Source organism: Vidua macroura, chromosome 19 (genome assembly GCF_024509145.1).
Source record: "Vidua macroura isolate BioBank_ID:100142 chromosome 19, ASM2450914v1, whole genome shotgun sequence".
NCBI lineage: Eukaryota > Metazoa > Chordata > Aves > Passeriformes > Viduidae > Vidua > Vidua macroura.
Genome location: NC_071589.1, coordinates 13,097,934 through 13,121,188, shown reverse-complemented (window position 1 = coordinate 13,121,188; position 23,255 = coordinate 13,097,934). Strand labels below are relative to the sequence as shown.

General features: G+C 53.5%; 2 protein-coding genes across 5 annotated transcripts in view; one reads left to right on the top strand and one right to left on the bottom strand.

The window, feature by feature from the left end:
• TBC1D16 (TBC1 domain family member 16) overlaps positions 1 to 12,420 on the bottom strand; it is a 32,621-nt gene extending 20,201 nt beyond the window's left edge. For 2 of the 3 annotated variants that reach the window (XM_053994562.1, XM_053994563.1), the window contains exons 1-3: positions 12,325 to 12,420; positions 4,802 to 5,025; positions 3,026 to 3,605 (exon numbers count right to left, since the gene is read on the bottom strand). In XM_053994562.1, the coding sequence (XP_053850537.1) occupies positions 3,026 to 3,605; positions 4,802 to 4,967 (746 nt within the window). In that variant the 5' untranslated portion in view covers positions 4,968 to 5,025; positions 12,325 to 12,420. The remainder of the gene's footprint in view (positions 1 to 3,025; positions 3,606 to 4,801; positions 5,026 to 12,324) is intronic. The other variant, XM_053994564.1, reaches the window with a different exon arrangement.
• A 265-nt stretch (positions 12,421 to 12,685) lies between these two features.
• On the top strand, positions 12,686 to 23,226 carry CCDC40 (coiled-coil domain containing 40). 2 transcript variants are annotated; one of them, XM_053994559.1, is made up of 18 exons: positions 12,686 to 12,736; positions 13,602 to 13,671; positions 13,811 to 13,974; positions 14,454 to 14,537; positions 14,620 to 14,839; positions 15,184 to 15,341; positions 16,161 to 16,283; positions 16,661 to 16,782; positions 17,529 to 17,772; positions 17,874 to 18,056; positions 18,976 to 19,221; positions 19,733 to 19,946; positions 20,486 to 20,655; positions 20,781 to 20,872; positions 21,186 to 21,306; positions 21,958 to 22,140; positions 22,361 to 22,519; positions 22,876 to 23,226. In XM_053994559.1, the coding sequence occupies exons 1-18, from the start codon at positions 12,719 to 12,721 to the stop codon at positions 23,119 to 23,121; spliced, it is 2,817 nt and encodes a 938-aa protein (XP_053850534.1). In that variant the 5' UTR covers positions 12,686 to 12,718; the 3' UTR covers positions 23,122 to 23,226. The 2 variants fall into 2 exon arrangements, with proteins under 2 accessions (XP_053850534.1, XP_053850535.1); XM_053994560.1 differs by lacking the exon at positions 12,686 to 12,736 and adding an exon at positions 12,748 to 13,098.
• Positions 23,227 to 23,255: the final 29 nt, after the last annotated feature.

Here is a 23,255-nt window from a genome sequence, read left to right as displayed (position 1 = left end):
GCTGCCCTGAACTCGTGTCCTTCAGGCCACAAGGCAAACATTTCCTGACAGCCAACAAACAACGGGGACAGGGGAGGGAAGGGGCAGAACGGAATGATTTTATTTCCACAGTCCCTCCTTTTCCACAGAAGCACAGACCCTGGCAAAGCTGCCATCTGTGCAGGCATTCCCCACACCAGCTGCCTCCTGCAGGAACCACGTGCTGGGAGCACTAAGGGGTCCCCAAAGTTAAGAAGGACACAAACCCCAGGAGAGTAAGGCCACCTTTCCTTAAGGATGAGCTCACCCTGCAGCAGCGTGCCAGGCTGGTCTAAAGAGAGAAGCAGGAGTGTGCATGCTGCTGCTGGGACACTCCCATTGCTCCCAGCCCAAGGAATTGTGTAAATGGGAGGAGGATGCATCGAGCGCTGCGTGGGACCCCTGGCATCCTGTCAAACTGAGAAGCAAAGAGGAAAAAAAAAACCAAAAAAAACAATGGATACGTTTTTATTTCCTTATGTTCTACCAGGCGAGTCGGTGACTTGCAACTGCCTTACTCGTTGTGCAACCCCAGGGCTCCCCAGCCCACCTCCCTCCCTCCTCCCTGCCCTTGTCCTGCACACACCGCAGTGCTTGTGGCTCCCTCATGCCCAGGTGGCCAGGCCACCTCCTCAGGGACACTCCAAGAGGCAGATGGGACTCGTGACTCCTGGTCACACACGAATTCTGTCAAGCAGCTCGCCGAGCCCCTGATCTCATCTGATCCAGGTGTACCTGTACATCCCAATTCTTCCCCAGTGACCAGTTTCTCCATTTCTGAGGATATCTAATCACACAGGAAGCTGGCTGGACTGAAATGCAACATATTCCTCCAGCTTCTGCAACAACCACAGGGAAGAGCAGAGCTGCCTTTGCAGCAGCTCCCCAGCGCAGAGGGAAACAACCAGAAACAGTCATTCCTCCTGGCAGAGAGGAGGTGGTGACTGGGAGGTGAGGAGGGAAGAGAGCTCAAACAATCTGCCAGCAGCACAAACTTTGTTCCCACTCCAGTTCTGGCTCAGAGGCGAAGCAGCCAGCAGAAAAACCCAAACCAAAACAAACCCTTAAGAAACAAGGAAGCTGTTCCCATGTTTGTAGTGACTTCTGAAACAGCATCTCCTGTCCCCCAGAATGCTGAGATGAAAGCAGGAAATACGAGATGCTTTTTGACCAGATTTTTGCAAGGGATTCTATGCAAAATCTCCCACTCAACAGCTTGTAAGATCCTGCAGATTCCATGGAAGGCGGCTCAATGGGGAAGAACAAATTGGCACGAGAAACGCACACACTGGACAAAACCCTTTCAAGTCAAAAGTCCCAAACAACAAAAGCTCTGTTTTATTATCTGCTGCCAATTATGAGTGTCACGTGCACTGTGTGACGCTTCAGACTGGCACCACAGGAGTTAAAAAAGAAGGGAAAAAGCAGAAGCAAGCAGGCCCCTGAGCTGTGTGTGCAGAGCCGGCTCTGCCTGGCTGGAGCTGTCTGGGCTCCAGCAGCAGTGAGGAAAAGCCGGCAGAGGGCAGGGAAATGCCACAGGAATTCACAGACAAGGCAGAGAAGATGCAATAAACCACATTTCCTTCCTTCCCTGACACTATTTGCAGCACAGAGCATAAGTGCTGCAGCACAGTTAAACCACAACACTCCTGACTCACTGGACGCTGCCTGGGACCCTCCTGCAGCAGCTCCTTGCGGGAGCAATCCAAGCCCACAGCATTCCTGGGACAGCACGTGGGCTGTGGCCCAGGCCAGCACTGGGGCTTCCCCAGGATGAGCTCAGCCTCCTGGTGTTCAGCAGCCAGGATGTTATTCCAAACCTGTCTCCTCGCTCTTCCCGCTTCCCACCACTACAGCGGGGTAATAAAACACATTCTTGAGCCCTGAGCTGCACAGTCTCTCCACAAGGACTGAAGATGCACATTGCCCTCGTGGTCATTGGTGTTCCTCTCAGCCACTGACCTGGCAAAGGCTGGACTTTATTTCTTGGGATGGGATGGGATGGGACAGTCACCACTCACCCCACTGCACAGGTGCTGCAGAGCTCAAGCCCAGCAAACCCTGGGCAGATGCCTAATGCAAAGCTGATACAAAGTCTGACATCACCTCACAGAAGGGTTTTAAAATACCCAGAGAGAATTGAATCCATTAGAATATTTCCTCACAAACCTCGTTCTTACTGGCATTCTCTGGGCTTCAGATTAGCCCACAAAATAGAGGCAAAATCTCTTCAACCATCAGTGCAGTCTGTGCACTGCTGACATGCACAAAGGAGAACTCATTTCTCCTCAGTTCAGGTGTAGTTTCAAAGTTGAGTTGTAGCCTAAAAATCAGCACCATGGTGCTTCAGGAATGCAGCACATCCATCCTCCCTGAGATGGGAATGAGTAACACGCCAACAGGGCAGGGCCCAGAAAGTCAGAACCACTGGGTATGGGAACAGGGAGTTGCACAGGTGCCCTCCTGCTCGCTATTCCCTTGCCAAGGTGCCCTCTTTCCCTCTGTGGAGTTTACTGCAGGTGACACTGGGAAGCACTGAAATACCCAGGTTAGACATGCAAGAATTAATATTTATCTGTCTGAAGTGGGACCACGTTCTGAACAGCAAAACAAGCTCCCACACGCAGGTTTCGTGTCAACACAGGGCCTGGAGGTGTGCCCACGGCTCAGGAAGTCAGCAGGGCCCTTTGATGTGGCTCTGCACGAGAAGCAGCGAGCTCAGAACCTCAGCAGAGCCAATTAGCCCAACAAAGGACCCGTTTAATTTAGCACTGCTGCTTCCAGGGCTCAAGACTGTTCACCTGAAAGGACATACACAGCCCTGGATGTTTGGGGCCAGGGTTCACTAAGCAGAAGCAGAACTGGCTGACACTTCCCTGTACACTCCATAGGAGTCTGAAGCAAGACAGAGCATTGAGCTCAACGCCACTGTGAAGTTTCTCAACTTCCTTCAGCACCTCCAAGCTCAGCACCCATCACCCAGAAAGCAGAGAAAGGCTGCACTCACCTGCTTTCACTGTCCATGAACACGGAACTGCTGCTTTTCCCCAGGGCTTCACTGATGGGAGAGAGGCAGAAGGGGGAAGAGAAGGCATCAGAATCAGAGTCAAACGTGCTGTCCCTGCTCACATCGTCAGCAGACAGCTCCAAGGAGCCCTCGTCCTCCCTGCAGTCCAGGCCCTCCTCCGTGCCCTCCGACCTGTTGTGCTCCTCCTGGGAGCTGACGGTGGACAGGGTCCCTGAGTCGCTGCGGGGCGGCTGCGGGGACCGGCGGGCGCCGCTCTGCGGCAGCGTCTCCCCTTCCGAGGAGGGGGCCCCGTCCCTCACGAGCTGGGACACGGTGAGGACCTCGTCCCCCCCGAGGCCCAGCGCCCCTCTCTGCGCCGGGGGGGACGCGGGCCGGCCGGCGCCCAAGGCCTGGGCGTGGCGGCCGCGCTTTCGGGGCGCCTTGCGCACCGGGGAGCTCTCGGGGGTGACGTAGCGCAGGGCTTCCTCATCCTGCCGCTGGATGCGGGAGTTGGGCACCCAGGCCAGGATCAGCGTGGTTCCCAGCAGCTCGTCCTTCTCCAGGTACAAGCACAAGTAGCCTGAGAGAGAGCACAGGAGCAGCAGGTGTGACACGGAGTCGTTCCAAGGGAGCTGCATTACCCTGACACTTCCCTTTCCCCATCTCTCCATCCCTGCAAACGTTCAAGGCCGAGCTGGGTGGGGCTCTGAGCAGCCTGGTTTGGTGAAAGGTGCTCCTGCCCATGGCAGGGAAGATCTTTAGGGTCCTCCCTTTACCTTTTCAGGAGATGATCTTTAAGGTCCCCCCCCCCAACCCCAAACCATTCCGTGATTCCTGCTGCTTCACTACCACTACACACGGGCAAAACAAACCCTTTAATTTACCGGGACAGAATTCTGTCGAAGGAATCGTGGAGTGCTCAGCATTATTCAGTATTTGCAAATCATTTCAAGTCTGCATCTGGCTTTTGAATAGTCTGAATTCCCCTGGCCTAACTGAACACAGAAATGACATGCAAATACTTGGACTTCCTGGACAGATTTACTAATCAAGAGTAAATTGTAAAATATGTTCCCACATGAAAAAGTTCTACTGTTTCTTAGTTAAACAATTTCAAGTGCCAGCTGAACATTGATTTCTCAAGAATATTTACCTTAGTGTAGCTAAAGGGTTACAGTATTTATGGGAAGCCAATGGAAAAAGAAGACACCCACACCAAAAGGAAAGCAAGGGTCAGTGTTCAGAGAATAACTCATTTTGTGAAGCTAAGCCAAGAGCCACAGGTCTTTGATGAGAACATGAAAGAGCACAGGAACAGATGAGAATAAAAGGACAGAGCAGGATTTATCCTCATTTACTCCAGTGCATGCAGCCTCAATCAGGCTTTTTGGATTTTCCCTTTACCAGCGGTTGCCGAGGCCACTCCAGCAATGACAGCTACAAGAGGATACTTGGATTTCCTGAACAATTCAGGGACATGAATGAGCAACAGAAGTTATGTCCTCACATGACAACTTCTGACTGCACAAAACTACACCAGTAAATCCATGCTGGACCGGAAGAGAAAGGAGCAATACCACCAATCTTCCTACTAAAAGAAGAGCTAAAGATGGATCAGCTCGTGGATGGCTTTCCTGAGCCTTCCACAGAACTGCCTTGCCCTGTCCCCCACTGGCACCTCTGCATTTCTTAGAGCCCACGGTGTAGAACTTGATTGAAGCAACACCCAGGAGAGAGAAAAAGAGAGAATGGGCAGCGTCTGCAACACCCCATCACCTGGATGGTGCTCCCCGACGCCCTGCAGCAGCTCAGGGGGGTGGACACAGACATTGTTCTTGGAGTAGATGATGTCCCCATCGAGCACGGAGGAGGCGCCGGGAGTCAGGGTCAGGAGGTCGGACGCTTTCGAAGAGGCTCGACGGAGGAGTCGCCCCAGAGACATCGCCAGGGAAATGTTTCCATCATCTGTCAGCTCTAGTCAGGAGCCAAATCCAGAAGATCTGCCAAGGAGGAGGAAAAGATAGCGTGAGAACCAAAATAACGACAGCTCAGCACGTGCCACCCACTGTCTGAGGACAAGTCTCCCATCAATCCACACCTCAGGCAAGAGCCCGCTGATGCTGTGCATCTGTAACATCACCTGCATGCCTCAAAGGTGCTCAAGCACAGAATCCCAGGACATTTTTCTCTGCAGTGAAGAAACACGAAGGCAGCAGAACGCCACAGGGAGGAGGCAGAGCAGCAATGCTGGCCGCTGAAATCCCCCCTGAGGGAACAGCTCAGCGTGTGGACCTGCCCGATGTGTCACTGACCCGGGGATGTCACAGAGCCAGAGCTGATCCCAGAGGTTCCTTCAGCACAGGAATGGCTGAGACCACAGCACTGCACATGGGGCTGCTGCTCCAGCCACAGCATCTCCAGAAACAACACCAGTCAAACACACTTCGTCTCCTGCTTGCCGCTTCTGTGTGTTTGAGGTTTTCGGGGTTGGGATTTTTCTCTGTGAGGTTGTTTTTGGGTTTGGTTTGGGTTCTTTTGGGCCTTGCCAGAGATGAGGCTCAAAAGCCCTGTGTTCACCAGGGAGGGCAGAGCCTGGACACGGAGCACCAACTCAAGGCAAACATTTCACCCGTCCAGAGTTTCACAGAAGTGTGGAGCACAATCCCCAGCTCACCCCCAAATAAATGAGATGTGCTGCTTGCTGGGGCTGCTGATGAGGAGCTCTGTAGTGGACCCAGAGGGGTCACCCAAGCTCTAAAGCATTCAGCAGATGGACCAGGACGTGCTGGAAGAGCAGGAGGGTCTCACACAAAGTGAGAGCAGGCTCTCTGCAGCCATCCCCAGCTGGGAAGCACCAGAACCACAGCAGTTTCTGTTCTGCCAAAACCAGAGGAGAAGAGGAAACTCCCACTTCTGTTCCTTTGTGTTACCATGGCCCAGCTTGCTGCGAAGAGGCCGGTGTGACCCAGCCCAGCCCTGCCACAGCCACGCTCCCAGGCCCAGGGGGAGCTCAGCCCGGGGTGCTCCTGGGGACCAGTCCCACGCTGGGCTGCAGGGCATGGCCACGAGAGCCAGAGAGGAAAATACAGCAGACAGGCCCTGGCCTGGGGCATCTTCTGAGGAAATACTTAAGGGCCTAAGCAAGCACTGTCTGATGTTGAACAGCTCTGATTTCCTTAATCTGGTTTTGATGGCAAATCCAGCCAGCCCAGGAGGGCAGAAGGCAGGAATGGCAAAGGGGCATTTCCCAAAGGGCAGTGAGGGCTGCAGGGAAGGAAAATAGCTGTCCTGCCTCTGACAGATTGGTACATGCAGAAGACTGCAAATGAGACTGCCAAGCTGTTGACAGAGCCTCCATTAAAGGACAAACTATTGGTTTAACTGGCAGTGGGCACATTTGTCAGCTGGAATCACAGCAGAGGCAGTTCCTGTGTTTCAGCCTTTGCTGGGACTTCATGGAGGAGCCTCAACCCTGCTCTGTACCAGCAAGTGTTCAGGATAAGAGAATCACTTTGCAAGTCCTGCACACTCCTGTCTCCTGTCACCAGACACATGTATCCTCATGTCTCAGCCCCAAAAACCAAGCACCAGTGGAGCCCTAAGCTCATTCTTGTCCACATTGCCAAAACCCACAGTTTCAGGCTCTGGGTAACACCTGGCAGAAAGTCATTTGCCTCAACCACATTTAAGGAGCAAAACACCTTTCCCCTCATTGCACCCTGCAAGAACAGACAGTAAATTCTGGTGCAACTTCTCCTTCCCCACACTGAGTTACAACATGCTGTTTCCAAACAGGGCCAGGGGAGTCAGAGGCAGTGATGTGGAGCCACCTGGCTGGAGACCTGGGCCTCCAGCACACCTGGACAGGGTCACCTGTCAGCACAACACTGGCTACAGCAGCACAGACCTTCATCCCTGTCAGCAGCTTCCTCAGAACCCCAAAAACCAGCGGATGCACAGGAGGAAGGAGGCACCAGCTGGCTGCTGCTGCTGGCCAGGGAGTGCTTCCTCAGGAAACACAGGGGCTGGAGCTGGAAGGGCACATGAGAAACAAGAGGGCGTGTGATGTCCTGCTGCAGCTCCCAGGGTGCTCCCAGGAGGGCAGGGGAGGCTCAGGACGTCTCTGCCAACAGAGGCACCACTTAATGAGCTTTCACCGGGCACAGAAAGAACAAAGTGACAGGTAAAGATCAAAAGCTGCTCCCTGGAAAGCCAGAGGAATTTAAAGGGAAGTCTTGCTTTGATCCTGCAGAGCACCTGTTGTTCAGCACTGCCTGCACGTGCAGGTGGACGGCGCTGCAGGTACACACAGGGCTGGGAAGAGGAAACCAAAAAAAAAGACAAAAGGTTTGGAACACGGGGTCCTGCCAGCTCAGAGATTCAGTCCGTTGGACTTGTCCTGCAGAAAAGCTGCACATCAGGAATCAGAGACCTCTGCAGTGCTGCAGACAGTAGCCAGACACGCTGGGATATATAAATACCACCAGGAAACTCAATCCTTTCACTGTTCTCACAGGCCAGGGAATTCTTTGTAGCTTTGCTTGCGGGATTAATGAAAAACAGATGCAAGTCACAGGACAGCTTCGGGGAGGGTGACAAGAGTTATCTGGGCCAGGGAAAGAGATTGCCAAGGGAAGATAAAAGTGAGGGAAATGTATTAAAAGTCTTCACACATGGGAACTGTCACTGCCAAAGAAAGGAAGAGCTGTCGATGAAGGACAGGAGAGGCTGTAAGGCCGTTGAACTGTGGCAGGGAATACCTAGATTAGTCATTCCAGTAGCTGGGACAACAGTGCACCACAACAGGGAACCCCAAGGGGCCATTTACAACACTGGGGTCTCAAAGGCCGCAGAAATAAAGAGCCAGTCAGTCCCAGTGGGGACCAGATGGTGGACTGGACCTCTGAGGGTCATCTAGCCTGCTGGTACAACCCCAAAAGTCCCTGAAACTCGGCTTGGGAAAGTGCACCTCCTTCCTAAAAGACAGGAGCTCATACAACACGAAGCAGCAAATCACAGAGACCAAATCTGCAGGGTTTGCTCTACTGCCAGCCCTTTTCCACGTGGGACAACATCTGCACACACAATCTGTGGGGCCTGGGTCGTGGGGAGAGGCAGGAACTGCTGCTGCCTCTTGTGTGCGCTTGGGAAAGCAGCAGGAACCCTCCCACAGCAGTAAATCAGCACCATTCAAAAAAATCCCCATTTTTCAAATTAATTTCATATTTATCTGCTGATCTGAAGGGATTCTTCTCAGTGTGGCAGAGCCAGCTCAGCTCTCCAGAAGCTGAAGCGCTGTGTTAGCTGATAAGCTCTTGCCGAGTGCCAATATTTATTAAGCACACACACATTTTCTTCTCCCACACACCAACCGTTGCCACTAAAAATCTTCTCCCCAGCTCCTGTGTGTGTTCACACAGCCCTGGCTGCTCTCCCAGCCGGTGCCAGCACTTCTCAGCTTCGTGAGTGAGAAAGTGCTGGGGAGCCAATTCCTGCAACCGCCCGTGGTGCTTCCTCCCCAGAGCCTGTCCAGCTCCAGCCAGCAGCATCCAGCCTGGCACCTCTTCCCAGATCCCATCCAGCTCCAGCCAGCAGTGCCCAGCCTGGCACCTCTTCCCCAGATCCCATCCAGCTCCAGCCAGCAGCATCCAGCCTGGCACCTCTTCCCAGATCCCATCCAGCTCCAGCCAGCAGTGCCCAGCCTGGCACCTCTTCCCCAGATCCCATCCAGCTCCAGCCAGCAGTGCCCAGCCTGGCACCTCTTCCCCAGAGCCTGCCCAGCTCCAGCCAGCAGTGCCCAGCCTGGCACCTCTTCCCAGATCCCATCCAGCTCCAGCCAGCAGTGCCCAGCCTGGCACCTCTTCCCCAGATCCCATCCAGCTCCAGCCAGCAGTGCCCAGCCTGGCACCTCTTCCCCAGATCCCATCCAGCTCCAGCCAGCAGTGTCCAGCCTGGCACCTCTTCCCCAGAGCCTGCCCAGCTCCAGCCAGCAGTGTCCAGCCTGGCACCTCTTCCCCAGATCCCATCCAGCTCCAGCCAGCAGTGTCCAGCCTGGCACCTCTTCCCAGATCCCATCCAGCTCCAGCCAGCAGTGTCCAGCCTGGCACCTCTTCCCAGATCCCATCCAGCTCCAGCCAGCAGTGTCTAGCCTGGCACCTCTTCCCAGATCCCATCCAGCTCCAGCCAGCAGCGTCCAGCCTGGCACCTCTTCCCCAGATCCCATCCAGCTCCAGCCAACAGCATCCAGCCTGGCACCTCTTCCCAGATCCCATCCAGCTCCAGCCAGCAGTGCCCAGCCTGGCACCTCTTCCCAGATCCCATCCAGCTCCAGCCAGCAGTGCCCAGCCTGGCACCTCTTCCCAGATCCCATCCAGCTCCAGCCAGCAGTGCCCAGCCTGGCACCGGCTGCTCGCTCCCGCAGGACGCCCTTCCCTCCTCGGGAGCCCATCCCCAGGATCCTGTTTGCCTCGGCACCCGCTGCTGCAGGTTCCTGTACCCCGGCCGGGGATGCACGCCGTACGCACCCAGCACATCTCCGGGGGCACCCGCAGCCCCCGGCTCCTCTGCCAGCCCGGAGCGGGGCCGGCTGCAGCCGCAGCTCCGGTGCTGAGCCCTCGGTGCGCGCTGCCTCGCAGGGCACGTTCGCTTTGCCAGCCACACAAGCGAGCTGCGGGGCTCTGGGAGTGAAATGTGAGACCTGCAGCGTGCCCGGGCGCGGCGAGAAACACGAGCTGTCAAACAGCAGCGCCGCGCTGAGGAATGAAATGTCTCTGGGAAGAAAAAGGCTCGCTTTCTTCCTTGCCCTTAATAACTGGGATTTAATTTTACATATTTCAGGAGCGCACAGTCGCTGCAGCGGTGGGGCTCAGACACTGCACAATTTGCTGCCCCTTTCCCCTCTTGGGAACAGCAAATGCCAGGTTTGGAACTCTCAAGCACAGAGCAACCGGAGTAGGGCAGCCTGGAGTCAGGACTCAGCTGCCCCCAGGCCCCGGGTGGATCTGCTGTGCCACTCTCAGCTGGTCACTCACTTGATCTCTGCTCCTCTACAGGCACACGAGAGCCCTTGCACGACCTTCCCTCTGTATTACAGCACCTCGACATTGGGAGTAAAAAGAGAAAAGCTTTCCAAACTCCTCGCTACGCTGGAGCCAGTTAAGAGGATCCAGCCAAATCAAGGAAAAGCATTTACCATGGGGAGCCACTCTGAAGTCATCCCATCTCATGGGGAGAATTATGTAGGTCGCCAGAAAGTGTTTCATTGCTGCCCTGCTGGAGCAGCAGTGGCTCACAGAGCAAGAGAAAAGGGAAGGGAACAGCCAAAATCTCCACACCTCCAAATGCAGTCGCTACAGCAGGACCAACTTCAGATGCATCTCAGCTGAGCAGGTAAAAAAAGGGGCAGCAGCCTGAATCCTGCAGGGCTGTGACTCCAGGGATGAAAAGGGAAAGGGAATGCTATGTCAGGGCTGGCTGCTCCCAGCCACACCTGCTCAGGCATCAGAAAGCAAACAGAAAGCAAACAAAAGGCAAACAAAAGGCAAACAAAACTCACCGGCAGCACACGCTGCCACTGAGACACCGTGTGTGCCACATGTCCCTCCGTCCCCGATTTACCAGCTTTTCACCTCGCTTGTCTGCACTGCTCGGGCCACAGGAAACGCTTTTATGGCTTTTTATTCCCAACATCCTGCTGCTGTGTCCCGATAACAGTGTCAGGACTCGATCCTCAGAAACCAGCAGCTCACAGCGCAGGAGTGTGGATCACAGCTGGCTGGGCGAGCTGACTGCAAGCTCTGTCCTCAGTGGGACAGACATCAGAGCACGCACCACCTCTGCCACTCCAACACCCTGGACTTTCCTTGCTACTCCTATTCCGAGTAGCAGCTAAGAACAAAACACCTCTGCAAGACAAGCGCCCATGTTGTGCTGAGATCCGGAAAGGCAGATCTCCCAGAGGAAGCAGCAGATGCAGGATGATGGGAGGTTTGAGATGAGCCCTGAGCTCTGCCAGGCAGAGCTGCTGTGCCCTGGCACTCCTGCTCCTGCCCACATCTGCCCCTGTGGCACGGGAGGAGCAGAGAGCAGCAGCCCAGGGAGCTGGGAGCACACAAACAGGAGAGCATCCCTCCCCAGGAGCTCCAGGGATCCACCTGGCACGGCAGGGATGGCTCCTGAGATGCCTTTTGGGTTGCTTTCTTTTTGTACAGAAAAATGAGATGATTATCAAAAAGTTGTCTTATTTACATTAATTATCAATTTGTTTTACAGAGTTGTTTTACAGAGTGTTTTTTACAGCTGTTTTACAGCTGTTTTACAGAGTGCCAGCAGCACGGAGAGCAGTGCAGCACCCCACAACCCCTGCCTGCAGCACCCCGAGGCCGCTGCCAGCGATCCTTCCCGCGGGTAACAGGGCTCAGGTGGATGCTGGGGTCACCTGGGAGAAAACCAGGTCCCCAAAAGGAAGGAAAGCATTGAAACACCCCGAACTGCACGGAGCCGCACCGAAAGAACAGAAGAGAAAGTTTAAGAACTATTTCGATTTCCACCAGCGCCCCCGGCGGCATCCCGACCCCCGGGGCGGCATCCCGACCCCCGGATAACATCCCCGACCCCCGGGCAGCATCCCGACCCCCGGATAGCATCCCGACCCCGGATAACATCCCGACCCCCGGGACGGCATCCCGACCCCCGGATAACATCCCGACCCCCGGGGCGGCATCCCGACCCCCGGATAACATCCCGACCCCGGATAACATCCCGACCCCCGGACAGCATCCCGACCCCGGATAACATCCCGACCCCCGGGGCGGCATCCCGACCCCCGGATAACATCCCCGACCCCCGGATAACATCCCGACCCCCGGATAACATCCCGACCCCCGGATAGCATCCCGACCCCCGGATAACATCCCGACCCCGGATAACATCCCGACCCCCGGGACGGCATCCCGACCCCCGGATAACATCCCGACCCCGGATAACATCCCGACCCCCGGATAACATCCCGACTCCCGGGGCAGCATCCCGACCCCCGGATAAATCCCGACTCCCGGGGCAGCATCCCGACCCCCGGGCAGCATCCCGATCCCCGGGCAAGCTCCCGTTCTCCCGGAGCACCCGCCCGCTCCCGCCGCCCTGCGCGGGGCTCCGCCGTGGGAAGGGCGGACAAAGAGCGGGATCAAACACGGCCGTGCCCAGGTACCGGCAGGATCCCGGTGCCGGGCCCGGGGCTCCCGGGGCAGCGCTACAGGATCCCCACGCCCCGCCGCCCGCAGCCCGGCCCGGCCCCGCTTTACCGGCACAGACGAGCCCGGGGAAGCTCCCGGCGCTGCCCAGCCCGGGGCGGGCTCGGAGCCGCCGCCGCCGCCGCCGCCGCCGCCGCTCCCGGCCCTGCGCGGAGCCGCTGCCGCCGCCCGCCCGCTCCGTCCGGCCCGCGGGGCTGTGCCCGCCCTGCGGCCCCGCCCGTCCGCGGCTGCCCGGCCCGAGGAGAGCACAGCGGGACCCGCCCGGTGCCGGTACCGGGGCCCGCGGGCGGAACCGGGGCTGGCGGGGGACGGAGCGCGGCCCGAGCCCCCCCGCGCGGCCGCGGATGGTGCGGCCCGAGCCCCCCCCCCCCCCCCCGCGGGCCGCGGTGGTGCGGCCCGGGCGGTCACGTGAGCGGGTGTTGACGCGTTGCCTGGCAACGGGAACATGGCGGAGCCGCCGCGGGTGAGTCGGGGCCGGGCCGGGCCGGGCCTGCCCGGGGCTCCTCCGCCGTGCCGAGCCGTGCCGAGCCGTGCCGAGCCATCCCACTGATCCCATCCTATCCCGCCCGTCTGCCCCACTGCTCCCCGCATCGCCCGTGTCATCCCCTCCCGCTGGGTTCCGTCCCCTCCACCGCCCGCCCGGTACCGTCCGGCTCCCCGGTGCGTGCCCCGTGCCCAGTCCCGCTGCTCACCCTCTCTTTAATAAGAAAGAGAGAAAGAAGAACGAGAATGATTTGACTACATGTTGTGCTGGCTGGAAGAATTTCTTCACTAAATCTGTCAGGGATTTTTTAAAATAGATGCGAACTAGAAGCACGTGGAAGTGTAAGTGGTGTGAAGTTTTGTCAGGATCTTTACGATCCCAGTGCTTGCTGGGCGACTGTTCTTGTAGATGAGATGAAACTTCCAAATGAAACTTCTGCGCCCTGTGGCAAAAACCTGCCACAGCATTAAAATTAAATGGGAATGGCAATGTGCTGCTCTGCTTTCCACCTGTGCCGTGTGCCAGGCCAGGGGTGAATGGGAATGGCAATGGAGAGTCTGTTCCTCAGTCCCCCTGCGGGAGAAGCCTGGCTGCAGGGCTGTGGCTGGGCTCTGCACAAGTGGGACCCTGTAATTGTGTTTTGGGAGTGTCTCTGTGCTGGCTCTAGAGCCAGGCCAGCTCGTGTTGATCCTTTGCTTGCCTTGCTCGCGTCTCGTGACAAAAGCGAGCAGATGTGGAGGGGTACGTAGAGTTAGATGGAAAAGGAGGTTTATGTTTCGGGGAAAATCAGCTGAGACTTTCCCAGGCTGTGCAGATTGTGACCAGCATTTGTCCCCCCGGCCAGGGTGACATGGAGCAGCCAGGCCCAGGTGGAGGAGCCCCTGCAGCAGAGCCGGGCACAGGCACCAAGCCAGGTACCCCCCGTGCCTGTGTGACGTCTCTGGAGCACAGCCTCTGCTTTTCTCCTGTTCTGGTCCTTGCTAATCCAACCAGAGGCACAGTGCTCTGAAGCCTAATCCCATTGCTTTACCTTTTCCCTTCCTCGTGGCCCAGGGAGTGAAGGACAACCCAGCTGTCGCCATGCAGGGCCGACCTCTGAGCTCCCCAGTGATCGTGGCAGCCAAAGACAGGACAAGGCAGCTGAGGGACACGAGAGAAGAAAACGGAGGGGCAAAAAAGCAGATGAAACAGAGCTGATCGTCCTGGATCCAGAGCATGTGAGAAGTCTCTGAATCTTGCTGTTCTTTGCAGGGTTGGTGTTTGTGTTCCTCTGAAGCGTGTGAGGTGAGCTGTAAGCAGTGGCTGTTCAGCTGCCCGTGTGAAAATCAGTTTTGCCAGAGTATTAAACTGCTGGCTGTGCCACTCAGTCCTGGCCCCAGAGCTGCAGGTTCAGAAGTGAGCAATGCAGTGGGTAACCCTGATCCCTTCTGAAAGAGAAGTCCTTGCAGCAAGAGTGAGCAGGGTGGGTTCTCAGATGTAGCTCTTCTGGCATGGTCCTGATTTTCAAATATTCTCACTTTTTGGCATCTGCAAAAAGCCACTCTAACATCTCTCACTTGCTGCAGTGAGTGTAGCTAAAATAAGCACACAAGTGTCTGTGGCAGAAATAAGATGTTTTATTGGGCGGGGGACGTAGCAGTGAGGCTTCTTCATAATCTATTTACACAGAGTTTAATAATGCTGTCCTTCTTCACAGCCCCTGATGACAAGATTCCAGGCTGCCCTGAAGAATTACCTCACCAAGCAGATAGAACAAGTGAACCTAGACCTCCATGGAATGGTAGCCAGCCTCTCCTTTGCCTCCCCACAGCCCCTCCTGCCCGAGCTGCTGGGACACAGCTCCTCCCCTCTTGTGTCTGCAGAGATCAGCCGTGAAGACCAGCAAGGAGCAGAGGGAAGAGCTGGGGGTGATCCTCTATGGGGCCCAGCAGCAGCTGGGGCAGCTGGAGGTGGAGCTGGAGAAGAGCCACGAGCGCCGGTTCCGGGCGGCCGCAGCGCGGCTGCAGCTGGAGGAGGAGCTGCAGGGCCTCAGGGGGGCTCACAAGGAAACGTGTCACAACACAGATGATGAACGCAGGAAAGGTGACCCAGGCAGTCCTGGCAGGGTTTCCCAGTTCTAGGGCCGTGTGGAGAAATTAATTGGAATTTTAAGGCAAGCACTGGATTGGAATGTTGTGGCAAAATAATGAAAGAGTTTCACTCCTGGAATTCTGTGAGCTGGGAATCCAGGAACTGCTTGCCAGGATCTTTGGTTGTGGAGCTGTACTCCAAGGCTGATGTAAATATGTATGCTGGGGAGGGCTGGTTCAGCTGATGTGTGAGAGGTTTTGCTTCAGGAGCTTCTGTATTTTTTTCTCTTTTATCTCCGTTTAAGATGTGCCCTACAAACAAACTTCTCTGTAACTATTTTGCCTCTTGTCCCCCAGTCTCTGCAATGCAGACCCAGATTGAAAACCTGGCCTTGGAGCTCTTCTACGTGCAGAACATGGACCAGGACACGCATCACAGGCTTTTGCTGATGAAACAGTCAGCAAAGAGGGCTGAGGCAGAGAGGATCCAGGCTGAGGTGGAAAAGAAAAAACAGGTACCGAGAAAAGCTGTCTTTGAAATAAATAAATGCAGGTGCCAGCAATCAGTCTTGGAGGATGTGCCACCTTGTCAGGAGGAAGGCTAGAGCGATTGAATCATGGAAAATGAGTGGGGATATTTTTCTCAAATAACTGAAAAAAATAAATCCAGAGGCTTTTCTGAAAAGAAGGAGAAACCCTGCCTGCCCCAGACAGCAATGCTGCCCAGAGGGTTTGCAAGCCTTAGGACAGTAAATCTTCACTCGAGGAGAAGGGCTGTGGGGGAAAGAGGATATTTAATGAAGAATTATCATGTGTACAGGTCTTGAGAATGATTCTGAATCACAGAATTCCACAATGGGAAGGGAACCTGGGGAATGAGCAGAGCCAGTCGGTGCTGGAGCTCCCTCTGCTGCCTTCCAGGACACAATCCACGGGGTACTGCTCGTGCAGAATTCCGTGCAAACTGCTGAAATACAGTGGCTTTAGGAGGGTTTTAACAAAGGATTTTCAAATATATACATTATTAAGATTCCCAGTAGCTGGACAGGTGAACTCAGTGCTGACAGGAGGGATTGTGGCTTCAGAGCTGACCTATCAATTTACTGCTGCAGCTGCAATAATAAGCAGTCAGCAAAGGTTTCATTCTCCTGCAAGCCGTCCCTGCTGCAGTTGTGAGCCATTTGTGCATGAATGGGAAAGTTTCAGTAGGACTCCAATCTAATCCAGTTGCCAGTTTTAATTCCTTTTTTAGCTGATATTATTCTTGTAGGATACAGTTGGTTTAGCCTGAGATTCCATGACTCAGCCTGGACTGTTTGGCTCTGGCTCTGCAGGACCTTTTCCTGGACCAGCTGACAAGGAGAGTCCACCAGCTCCAGGAACAAATTGCTCTCTTTGAAGCTCAGCTTGTGGCCCAGGCAGAGGACACAAAAGTGACCCGGCAGGCAATCAGTGAGGTAGGAGGGGACTTGTCCCTTGTGGTTAATATTTCCCTCTGGCAGGGCTGACCCCTTTGGCCCGTGCTCACGTGGTGTGCACAATGTGGGACACAGTTTCACAGTTTGTTCCTGTTTGGAAGAATGAGGACTTTTTTTTTCTTTTCCTTTGTCCTTAAGAAGTGCCTGTAAATCACTTCCTCCTGCCCTTCTCAGCAGTTTTTTTCATGCAGACCTGTGCTCTGTGGGCTGCTGAGAAATGAACCAGCCACGGAGTTGAAGCTGATCCTGCTCAGCACATTATGAACAAGAAAAGAAAAAAATTGTATTGTAACACGATTTTTTAAAATTTTAACACAGAGTAGATTCACCCTGTCTGCCATCTCTCTGTTCCCCAGGCCAATCTGGAGGTCCAGGCTATTAACATGGAGAAGAAGAAGCTGATGGAGCACTGGAACAGCAGCTTGGCTGGAATGAAGCAGAGGGACGAGGCCTATGTTGTCACTCAGGAGCTGCTGAGGTATGGTCTGAAAGCAGGCCCTGAGGACACCTCAGATCCAGGCAGGAGGGATTCTAGAAGGGGATTCTAGAAGGGGATTCCAGTGTCTCCTGTGGGGTTTAGTTAGCACTGTGTGGGCAGGGCGTGTCAGGCAGAACAAGTTCCCTGCTCTGAAGTACATAATAAATTTAAAGGATGAGAAGCACATTCCTTTGTTGCAGTTTTCTTTATCCTAACCACATCTCTTCCTCAGAATGTGGGGGGTTCTTGAAGCTGTTTAGAGTTTTTGTGATCGTGTTTTATTCCTTTAAAAGAGTTCCCTCACCTTTGCAACATCTCCTACTCCAAAGAGCTGGATGTCAGGAAGGATTTATCTCTCGTTATCAGGGTTTTGTGAGGCTTTTGGAAATGTTCAGGAAAGCCTCCCTGTTATTGCCAGAGGAAGTGTTTATTTGCTCATGAGCCTTAGAGCTTGACTGATTTTCTGAGAACAAACAATCTGCTTTTACATGGTGCCATCCTGGTCGGAATGGGGGCTGGGACAGTACAGAAAGAAATAATCCATTTTCCTACACACATTTACTTTTAAATCTTAATGTCTCCATCCGTCTCCTGCTGACTCTGCACTGTCACAGCAGCTGAGCCCTTACAAACATCTTCCTTCTTGGGCAGTGGTTGCTGCAATGACGTGTTTGAAAAGAGGAATTTGTGGGTGGCTGTTGAGCACCAATCCCTGTGATGACTTTCCACCCTCTTTGCCCCTCCAGCAACTACAGACGTGACCTCAAGTCCCTAGAAGGGGACATCCATGGCTGTGGGAAGTCCATCAGGAAAGAGGAAGAGAAGAATGAGAACCTTGTCAGGCTCCTGAACCGGGCCCAGAATGATGCCAGTGTGACAAGGAGACTGATAGCCCAGTGCCTGCTGGAGCAGGAGGCCCTGCAGGTTCAGACTGGCACCTACACTCGAGTTCTCCATGAGACAGAGGAGGCCCTCAGCAGGACCAAGATGGTGAGGAGAGGCCATGGGACATGAATCCTTTTGAATACTTGAATTGAATACCCTTCCTCAGGCAGTTGTACTGATCCTGTCTCTGTCTTCCAACCTTTTAGGACCAGGCTGCTCACCTGAATGAGTTGCTGTCCATCAGGAAGGGTATAGAGAAGGGAACTTATGCCAACGAGCAGCTAGAGAGTGAAATCATGGCAAAGCTGCAGGACCAGAGGATGTCCAGCAAAGTTGCAAAGCACTTCTCTCAGCTGGCTGAAAAACTTCGGAACAGAAAAAGCAACCTGGTATGGCATCCCCCCTTGGGAGGGCAGGGAAGGAGGCACTGGAGCAATGGGTCCCCAGCAGGGTTTGTCAGTGACTTTGTTCTGGTTTCAGGTCTGCATTGAAGCTCTGCTGAGTATTCCTCTCCAATCTGGTTCTCCCTGTGATCTTATTGCAGGATTCTGGTGTGTGTGAGAGAGCTTGGCCAAAAAGGCCTGACACAAAACACACTGTCCTTTACTTCAAAAATGGGGCAACATGATGAGCCCTGGGAGTATTTACTATGAAGTTCTAGCATTTCTTATGTACTGAAGAAAAACATTGGCCATGTGGTACTTCTGTAATCTAATTTTAACTAATTTTTATTTCTATAATTCATCGTGCAATGGGATGCAGGCAGCTCTCAGCTCTGAGGAACATCCAAGGAAGAGTCCGACTGTTCAGCCGGTCCAACAGTCCAATCTTTAATCCATGATAAGTTGCTCTCTCTGGGAGTGTATAACTGGATCACTTAGAAGGATTAGAAAACTCAGCCCAGCCCTTCTCACCCCCGTGAGTGCTGTGCTGGCTGTTAGGTGGGGGGGTGTGTGCCAGGTGTGCTGGAGAAGGGACAGTACAGGGATGTCCTGGTACTGGTGGCAGGTAACTGGAGACAGCTGGGCAAGGGCTCATTGCAGAAGGGATGAGTGAGGGCTCTTAAAGGTTTTTGGAATGTTTAGGCTCCTTAATGCTTTTCAACAGCTGTATGGGAGAGGTAGATATTGTATTACCTGGCAATTGATGGAGAAGCAAAGATACACAGCAGGTAAGTAGCTTATGGCTTGTAGTGCAGACCTGGGAGCAGAATCTCAATCCCCTGAGTCCTGTGCTGGACAAGTGGCATTACAACTCAGCAAGGTGTTGTTTGGGTCAGTGATGTGTTTCCTCTCTTGATATTCCCAGGAGCTGGATTTTTACAAGGTTGAGAACGATGTGGCCCAGATTATGCTGAATGCAACCAATACCAGCTGCAGGCTGACAGTTCACCAAAAAACACTCAGTGAGGTGGACAAGGAAATAAAAAATACGAACGAACTGATCGCCTGCCAGGAAAATGAGATTGCAAAGTCCAGGCTCCTGTCTGACAGGAAGGGAGGGATCATCTGCCTGTACAACAAGAAGCTGGAGATGCTTCTTTCTCAGCAGGGGGTAGGTACTTTTGTGTTTCAGCCCCAATTTTGATTTTATTCTTTGTGGTGGCCACAGATGTCCCTGACCAATGTAACTGTGTTAAGTGTTGGGTAGTTCAAACATGCAGGCATCAGCACTGTGCTTTACAAGCTGCATTGGTTAATGCAGGCGTTTCTGTTTATCAGTTCATAATGCAGTGAAGGGAGTTGTGAAATGAGGGCGTGCCTGGCACGGATCCCTCAGGGACTTGCCTGCACCTGATGAAAATGTCAAATGGCACCAATGAGGAAATAGGATCTTGTTAGGAAAATCTGCAAACACTGGGGAGGGGAGAATGGGGCAGGCAGTGAGATTTCAGTAGTTTGAGAGTTGGCCCTGTTGGGATGACTCCCAGATCTGTCCCTGGAAGTGTAAGACCTTATGGATACCCATGGGGAAATGAGTCCTGTGCAAAATTTGGAATGTCCAGATGCTGTAAACAGCTCAGGCAGCTTCTGCCTGATTTAGCCCAAACTTTGCTCTTGTACAGGGGCAAGAACTGGGACCACTGGAAATTGAGATCAACAAGCTGAACAAGCTGATAGAAGAATGCAACTCGGAGGTGATGACGTTGCAGAAGTACTGGCTCAATGAGCAGAAGGAGCTGGTGAAGCTGACACGGGAGCGGGAGGAACAAATAACCTCCCTGGACACGCTGCAGAAGCAGATCATCATCATGCAGCAGAGGAAACTGCGCCTTGAAAGTTCGTCATTCCTCAAAGTTCAACTCTTCCTTAAATGTTCATCTGTGAAGGGGGGGAAAAGGGAGTGGGGGGTTACAGATGGGAAAAGCTGGACCTACCCCAAAGAATGCTCCTGGCTGTGTGTGAGCAGGAATTCCAACAGCCCAGGCACTCCTGCTGATTGCACCTGGTTATTATTATTATTATTATTATTATATAATATTTTATCCTTATTCTTATAAGGATTGATCCTACTGACCCTAAGTGACAATGTCACCTCTTACACTTGTTAAATAAAGTTTGCAAGTAGTGGGTGGGTAAATGTCCCCAGCAATGACTGCACTTTCCTTGGCCAAACCCAACTTTTTCCCACAGGAGTCTCCTTCAAAACATTTTTTTCGTTTTTGAGCTTGTGGAAAATCATTTTGGCTGAGACATGTCATGGGACACGGGTGGCTCTGCCTGAGGTGTTGCCAGCTCTGATAGCCATTTGTCACACCTTGTCTCTGTTCAACCCAGTGCTCAGGGGAATTCTAAGACTTTTTTCTGTTCACCCATAGATGAATTTCAGCAGGAAATAAAAGAACAGAAGGACGTGGAACGGCACATGAAGGACATGTCAAATGACTTGATAAAGTTGAACATGTTGATCAACAAGAACAACAGCAGCGTTGAGGACCTGCAAAATGGCAGAATTGTCACAGAGAATGAGTTTGTGCAGTCTCTCAAGGTACTGAGGCACCTGGCACCTCATTCCCAGGTCTCAGCCTCCCGTGCAGATCAGAGGCAAACAGTGATCCTGGAAAACCTTCTCAGCCTGACAACACTGTACTGTTTTGTTCTTCCCAAATCTAGGCAGCAGAAAAAGAATCCATGGAGATGCAGGAGAGGCACAGTAAACTGACTGAGGAGAAGGAAAGGCTCCTGAACAGCCTGGTAGAAGCAGAGTAGGTACCAGAGTGCCACAGTCCTGTGTGACTGTGTCCATGTTCCCATTCTCCTGCAGTCACCTGGCACCAGCAAATGTGCTTCTAGCCTTCCTGGAGAAGGGGATGAATGTTTGAAAGGTGTTTCAGCAGTCTCTGGAACCAGCAGGAGCTGGGAGGATGTTGGCTTTAACAGTTCCAGCATGTGTGAGCTGGACCTTGCCAAGATCCATGTGGGAAGAGTCTGCCAGTAACTGGCAGTGAGTGTGCTGCACTGGGCAGGTCGTTGGGGGTCTAGCTTTCTCCTTCCTTCCTTCCCCTTTCTTCTCTGAAGGCATCAGATCCTGCTGTGGGAGAAGAAGTTCCAGCTGGCAAAAGAGATGCGGGAAGCAACAGATGCACTGTTAGAACACGGCGAAATCCATGACATGAAAACAGAGATTCGGAGGATGCAAGTAAGGCACGGGGAAGGAGGGCTGAGGAGGGGAAGCCACCCAGTGTACTCAGCCTTGGAGTGGCTGAAACATGAGGCAGGAGATGAGAAACAGGCTGGAGAAGTGGCATCTTCAGGGCCCGGGGTGGGACTCTAGAGCCCTGCAGCTCGACTGAACTGAGCACATCCAGCCCACACATTCCCCGTGCCAGCCTCAGCAGAATCTGGATACTCCCAAGAAATCTATTTAAATTGCAGCATGTCTGCCACCTGATTCTGTGCCCCTGATTTATGTGCAGTGTTGATTACTAAATATTGCATCACTTTAATCACTGGTTTAGGGAAGTGTTCCCTCTCCTGGCAGAGAAGCTCAACCCCTTCATTCTCAGGATGCTTCTGCTTTTTTGCTTCTGCTCTTGCTAATGAGGTTCAGGCTAACATTTTGAGTATTGGTGTAGACAGATTGATAATCCAGGCCTCTGTCTTCCAGATCCACACACAGCAAACCAGGTTTGGACTTGGAGCAAATCTGGCTTGCAGGCACTCATGTCCCACGTATCTGGTTTATGCTGGTGGGATGTGCCACCCAGGCAGCTTCCCTCGGTGCTCTTGGTAAACATTTGGGATTTTGAAGCTGGTTTGGGATTTTGAAGCTGGTCTTGGCAAATGGCAGGTCCGCTATGGGCAGCTGCAGAAGCAGCAGGAGCTGTTGATTCGGGCGATGGAGGCGTGTGTTTCCCAAAGAGGGACCATAACAGATCGGGCAGAGGCTCAGAGCAAACTAAAACACAGCACCAAGAGCGACTTCCAAAGCAGGAAACAGGAGCTGAAGAAGAAGATCAGGGAAACCCAGGAGGTGAGCAAGGAAAGTGGTGCTGCAGGAGCTCACACAGCTGGGGCTGGCCTTGTGGTGAGCAGCAGTGAGCACAGCAGTGTCCCTGCACAGACCAGCACAGGGGCAGGCTTGGAAAGCCATTCATTGAAAATCCCCCAAAACCCAGTTCTGGGAGGATGGTCAGGAGTGCAGCTGAACTAGAGAACTGAAATCTGCCATTCCCTTCTCTTCCATTCACTAGAACATTTATGAGTGCAACCAAACCATGGAGGAGCTGGAGACCATCCAAGAGTCCCTCAATGACAACTTTTCAGAAAAGCAGCAGGAATTGCACCAGCTCCAGGCTGAGACTGACAGCCTCATGTTGGACAGGGAATGCCTTCAGAACGAGAAACGATGGGTGAGCACATCCACTCCCTGCTTCCTCTGCTGCCAGCTCTGTCCTCAACTGGGCGTGTTCAGTGTGGTGGTACATTAACTGAGCACGTTTTGGGGGCTCACCAAGAGCCAGCTTGAATATTGAAACCCTGTCCTGGTGTAAGCCCTGCCTTACATATGTGGGACTTTCTCTGATTGATGGAATTCTGTGACGTCTGTGCCCCTCCAACACTCAGGCTGGGGGTGCTGTTTGGCTGTTACAGTGAGGAATTCACAGCTCTGTCCTTCCCTTGTCCAACGTGATGGTCGCAGCACCTGACACGATCCCGCCCATGCTTTTCCTGCTGTCACAGCCCCTTCTCCTCTTGCTTTTCTCAGAACCTGTTGGAGCTTGTGGCCCACCAGACGCACCAGAAGCAGCTGCAGGCACTGAGGCAAGGGAAGTACAAGGCCCTGTGCCACTCTGAAGAGGCCTGCATGAACCAGCAGGAGAAGCTGCAGGGGCGGCTGCAGACCATTAACACCATCGTGCAGCAGATCCAGGAGGAACAGCCCCAGCACCAAAGGGCTCTGCAGTGGCTCAGTCACTGCTTGAGATCCAAGCTCGGCTCGGAGAAAGCCTGACAGAAACATAGAAAACACATGTAATAGCTTTCATATTCTTCCACAGGCTCCAGACTTTGTAAATAAATAAACAAACAAATAGATAAGCAGGTGCAGGGTATAATATTTACTTTGTCGCGTATAATGTTTATTTC

Bases quoted from the DNA above. Each gene is read 5' to 3' on its own strand.
- CCDC40 (XM_053994559.1), top strand. The intron at 19,222-19,732 runs GTAGGTACTTTT...GCTCTTGTACAG, and splicing joins TGCTTCTTTCTCAGCAGGGG to GGGCAAGAACTGGGACCACT. The intron at 20,656-20,780 runs GTACTGAGGCAC...TCCCAAATCTAG, and splicing joins AGTTTGTGCAGTCTCTCAAG to GCAGCAGAAAAAGAATCCAT.